Source organism: Etheostoma spectabile, chromosome 6, assembly GCF_008692095.1.
Source record: "Etheostoma spectabile isolate EspeVRDwgs_2016 chromosome 6, UIUC_Espe_1.0, whole genome shotgun sequence".
Taxonomy (NCBI): domain Eukaryota; kingdom Metazoa; phylum Chordata; class Actinopteri; order Perciformes; family Percidae; genus Etheostoma; species Etheostoma spectabile.
The window spans coordinates 15,671,695-15,677,589 of record NC_045738.1 but is presented as its reverse complement, the minus strand read 5'-3'; the positions used below and the strand labels follow the sequence as shown (position 1 = coordinate 15,677,589).

Below are 5,895 nucleotides of genomic sequence, written 5' to 3'. Positions count from 1 at the left end.
CTGTGAGGTCATGCTGTCTCTTTTCTTTCTTTTGAAAAGCAACATCCCCATAATGAAACTGCCGTGCTCTTTTTACTTTCTGGTTTTACTTCTTTGGTTAAGTGAACAAAGCTAAATCACAAAAACATCATGCGAAAAATGGTTGAATACATCTGTTAGGCTGCTTTCTCAATTAAAAGCAGGGAAGGGGAAAGAAAAGAGAGAGAGTCACTTAAGGGCCGAGTCCCTCAGGAAATATCACTGTGGAGAGAAAAATATAAGGCAGAAAAGGGTAAAGTTTTATCTCATAAATGTATTTTTGTGTGGAATAATAGTCATTTAATGTATCCGTGTTGTTGTTGAGCTGTTCATATAGCAACTTGTGTTTCAATATATGTGGTACAGTAAATCTTTTTTTCTCATAGATGTGAAGGAAGTTAAAATTACTGGGAACACAAGTGTGAAGGAGAGTGAGACTGAATATGATCAGATTCAGAGTGGTACAAGTTTCGCTCCATCTCTCTTCATGTGGACAAAATCCTTCTACAAAAACATAAAGTATGGAACCAAAATGAATCTGCAAAACAACGCCTATGTACCTTTCTTTTAAAATAAGTTTTTACATTTTAAATTGAAACTGACAGTAAATCATTTTTCCCTTACATCCCTTCAAGAATTCCTTGCTAGTTAATTAAAGTGTGTATTTAATTTGGATTGGGTTAGGGAAGATTATGGAACATATATCACAACGTGCTTTATAAATACAACTTCCGTGGGACTCACAACCTCGAGGAAGATTAAATTATGTTCATTATTTTGATGACAGAAAAGGTGAACGTGCAAGATCCAGTATTTAAATCTGTCCTGTCAGTGTTTCTTGTCCAGTTTCATCAACTGAAATATTTAATTTTAACAATGTTTGTGCTTCTAAAAGGAAAAGAAACGGACAGTGCCAGTCATTGAATCAGGATGTTCATTCTCATCGTGACAACTCTGCTCTTCTCTGTTGGACGCCGCAAGCCTGACACAGGTATGCATCTTAACCATATTCTTGTTGTGATGCCAACATTAAGGACATAAAAATTAGTTCTCAATAATTTGCCATGATTAATTTCCTCATTATAGTGTTCCTCTCAGCATCTATTGACACTTGGAAACTGGGATAAATAATGACTAGTTATGTAATTTACTCTTGTTTTCCAACAATAGTATGGATAATTAAATATAGTGATGCTTAACTTATGTTATGTTGTTACGCTGCTGAGAACAGCAGTTTAAAAAAGAGGCATTAGTAGTCTTTCTTAGTAATTAATTAATTATGGTGTTTTGTCAAAATGTAAATATCCTCTGTCCCTTTTTTTCTTATTTCGCTGTTTACATTCAACAGGTGCATCAGTCACACACACACACACACACACACACACACACACACACACACACACACACACACACACACACACACACACACACACACACACACACACACACACACACACACACACACACACACACACACACACACACACACACACCATTCTGTGATTAAAATTACTGCATGACTCTTAGGGAAGGAGAGGCTGGCTGTGTTGTGATATCGTGTTCTTTCACCACCGGTGATGGCTTTACACCCCAACATATAGTTTGAACAAAGGTGAACCATCCAAACCAAAATGTGCTTATTGACACAGTGGCTAGAAATGTCGATAGGTATAAACATATTACACACTAAGAGGAAGAACAACAAAACTCAGTCTGGGTTTAAAAGACGAGTGTCGCTGCTGGAGCCTGATGTGAGTGAAATGCAGCATCATGGTCAGTGACATCACTGAGTCAGACTCTGGATCATATCAGCTCAGAGTTAATGGTTTACTGAACAGGGGGACAGATCGATTTACATTCTCCCCAAGAACAACTGTTTCTGTTAAAGGTATGAAGACCTACAATAACTACAAACATTGACAATGTTAATTTCTGTGCTTATGAAATGCACCATTATTACATGTGTATTTACAGTCTTAATGGAGCATGAAGTACTGTTTGGCATGTGTCGACCTCTTAGGGCAACCAGAAGGAAGTGCAGCAGTTCTTGATTTAACTGTTACTTATTGATCCATTGAAATGTTACAAATAACACATGTATCAAACAATCTGATTTTGAGAACTGTTACTTTGTCCAGTTTATTTTTCAATTTATTTTTTCGCCTAGAACAGGCAGCTATGTATGGTGATTGACCATGCTGTATTTTTTGCTATCACCAGGGCCGTCTACGGAGAACCCCATTAAGCCCCATTGTACCAAATTTGGTTGCAGTTCATCTGGGGGTAATCGCAGGTATGTGCAAAATGAATTGGAGTCTGTGGAGCTGATGGCTAAATGTGTCTCTTTTGCCTGATTGTCATTGTGAAATCTCAGATTTGATTGTAGTTTTTGCAAGTTCAACATGGATTATAGGTAAAAAGTTGAATGAACGAGTACTTATGTCCTTTCGATTTTTTTACAGGTTGAGTCATTGTTGCCCATAACAAGCCACCAGAAATTGCACTTGATGGCATTCGAAGAGCGTGTGCGTTTTTTTGTAAATATTTTGTGTGGTCTTTAAAACATTAGCAAACCAATACTCATTCTAGCACATGCATTGTGTGTGGCTCAAGAGATGGTGAACGTTAGTCTTGAATGCTTGGCGGTATGTCTGACCACTTTGGTTTAGACTGATATTTCTATTGGATGGATTACAATTAAAAGTTGTACTGAAATTCATGTTCCCCAGAGGATATATTTCAATTACTTTATTCATATTGTGACTTTTCCTGTTGCTCTGTCATCAGGATTGCATGTGGTTTTAAGTGAAATGTAATAAGGACGGTCTCTTAGTCTTGTTTCATTTTTGTTGAGAGTATCTGCAGCAAAGAAACTCAAAGGACATATTGACACTTTTTCAAGTCTATCTCAATGCAGTACACACATTCACATATGTACACTCACCGGCCACCCACCCACACCATGACACCACCACCACCAGCCTGAACCGTTGATACAAGGCAGGATGGAAATCCATGCTTTCATGTTGTAACGCCAATTCTGACCCTACCATCCGACTGTCGCAGCAGATATCGAGACTCATCAGACCAGGCAACGTTTTTCCAATCTTCTATTGTCCAATTTCGATGAGCTTGCAAATTGTGGTCTCAGTTTCCTGTTCTTAGCTGAAAGGATGCACCCGATGTGGTCTTCTGCTGCTTAGCCCATCTGCCTCAAAGTTCGACGTACTGTGCGTTCAGAGATGCTCTTCTGCCCACCTTGGTTGTAACGGGTGGTTATTTGAGCACTGTTGCCCTTCTATCAGCGAACCAGTCTGGCCATTCTCCTCTGACCTCTGGCTCAACAAGCATTCGCCCACAGAACTGCCGCTCACTGGATGTTTTTTCTTTTTCGGACCATTCTCTGTAAACCCTAGAGATGGTTGTGCGTGAAAATCCCATAGACTAGCAGTTTCTGAAATACTCAGACCAGCCCTTCTGGCACCAACATCATGCCACGTTCAAAGTCACTCAAACACCTTTCTTCCCTTCTACTGATGCTCGGTTTGAACTGCAGGGATTCTCTTGACCATGTCTACATGCCTAAATGCACTGGTTGCCGCCATGTGATTGGCTGCTTAGAATTATGTTACGAGCAGTTGGACAGGTGTACCTAATAAAGTGGCCGTGAGTGTATATTGAAAGCGTAGATCCCTTCATAAAGCAATTCACTGTGAAAGAAGGACAATCTCTACAGCCCTGAGTGCTTTCCAAATATCAACCAAAGCTAATTTGAGGCTTTAGTAACTGAGTTGGACAAATAAATGGTGATCTTCTTAATTGCAGACATTTTAATCTATTATGGGGATGTGAGTATTGTTTCAAGACAGACACAAAAAATATGGTCTCCCTAAAACTGGGGTGATGTGCATATTTTTATGTAAAATCGTAATGATTGTTAAATTACAAATTACAGGTTGGTATACCGTCTTTAGTATTTTATTTGATCTGCTTTTTTAAACTGATGAAACGCTTGGCCTGATTTGTCTCTGTTAGTGTTCTTGTTTAAGAAGTCACATATTACTTCCCTTTTTAATGTGTTACAGGAAATAACTCACAATATTAAGAGTGAGCATTATCTGGCACATCTTTCTAACCTAAAGCCCACTTGCTTATGTTTAGGATGAAATAATTTCCTTGTTAAAAACAGTTATACTGTTGCACCTAAAGTGTCAACAGGAAGTTATTAGAGAAACGGTGATGCCTTATAAGGCAATATTTAAATGAATAATGATTTCTACTGATCTTTTCTGAGAACACAACTTAGAGATGTTGCACAATAATCCATTAAACCAAAGTAACATGATGTTACAAATATAGACGTGCTTTCAAAACCGCTGCATGCAGTTTGAATTAAGATCTATGATTTGGAAACAATGCTTTTCATGTAGGTATTTAATACACTTAAACAATGACTGGAGTTGTCTTTTTTGAATAAACTAATGATTAAAATAATGACAACTGCTAACAACTAGCTTTGTCAACTGGCCAGATATTAACCAGTTATACTTAACTCACATGCACACACATTTCACTATGGACATCATGTAGTTGCTTATAATGTTGAAGGATAGTTAGTAGATAGGATTGTTTGTTTGTTATATGACATTTCTAATTCCAATATATATGTTACTTTCCCCCTTCCTAAATTGTCTCACCCTCTCCTCACAGTCGCAAATATGGTCTAAAAAGACTCATTCAGTGTCAAAGTTGCACATTAACAACGTGACATATGATATACTGTATCTGTACATATTTTAGACTTTTTTTTTTTTTAGATTTTTAGTCTAATGAGAGCCAGCAGTGTCTAGAGAAACTTCCTGGAAACTTGCTGTAGCACAAAGAGGGAAGAAGTACAAAAGGAAGAGGAAGAGTCAGAGCAGAGACATTCAGCAGAGACCACATCGGAGAGAAGAGAGAGCAGCAGAATAAGATAAAAAGAGGTAATAAAAGATTTACCTTGTTTTTAAAAAGTCTTTTTAGATTTGCTTGTAAACTAAGGTGTGCATTTGACTCAGATTTTGTGGGATTATAGCTAGAGCTGCTACAATAAAGTTTATTCAGCAGTTTTTTAGCAAAGATATTGCAAAGTTGCAAAAACATTTTGTGAGACTCACAAGAAGATGTTAGCCATATTTTCTAGTGTGAATACAGAAAAGGTGATCATGCAACATCCTGTTTTTAAATCTGTGCTGTCAACCACAGGGATGGTTCTTGTCCAGTTTCATAACCTGAACATTTGAATTTGTATAATGTTTGTGCCTCTAAAAGGAATAGAGACGCACTGTGCCAATCACTGAATCAGGATGTTTGTTCTCATCTGGACAACTCTACTCTTCACTGTGAGAGACACAGGTATGCATCTTTATTATAATCTACTCATGATGCCAACATTAAAAATCTAATTGTTAGCAATGATTTGCCATAGTCAATGTCCTCATAACATTCCCCCATATCTATTGACTCATTTTGAATCTGGGATAAACAGTAATAACTATAGTTATTTAATTGCCTCTTGTCTTCCAACAATAGAAAAAAAAAGAAAATGTTGATAATTAATTTCCGTCGTATGTTTACGCTGCTGACAATAACAGATGTATAAAAAAGACAGTAGTAGCCTTTCTTCCTTTTTTAATTAAATATGGTATATTGTCAAAATGTAAATATCCTCTGTCCCTTTTTTTTCTTTCACTGTTTTCATTTAACAGGTGCCTCCTTGGAGGGAACACCATTCTGTGAGAAAGGATTCTGTATCACTCTTAGTGAAGAAGAAATAACAGCAGAGGCTGGACTCTGTGTTGTGATACCGTGTTCTTTCACCACCAGTTATTACTTCAG

General features: G+C 37.4%; 1 protein-coding gene across 1 annotated transcript in view; it reads left to right on the top strand.

The window, feature by feature from the left end:
* The first annotated feature begins 902 nt into the window (after positions 1 to 902).
* The window catches only part of LOC116690432 (Schwann cell myelin protein), a 20,002-nt gene continuing 15,009 nt past the window's right edge, over positions 903 to 5,895 (top strand). The window contains exon 1 of the mRNA XM_032517388.1: positions 903 to 1,009. Within this exon, the coding sequence (XP_032373279.1) occupies positions 949 to 1,009 (61 nt within the window). The 5' untranslated portion in view covers positions 903 to 948. The remainder of the gene's footprint in view (positions 1,010 to 5,895) is intronic.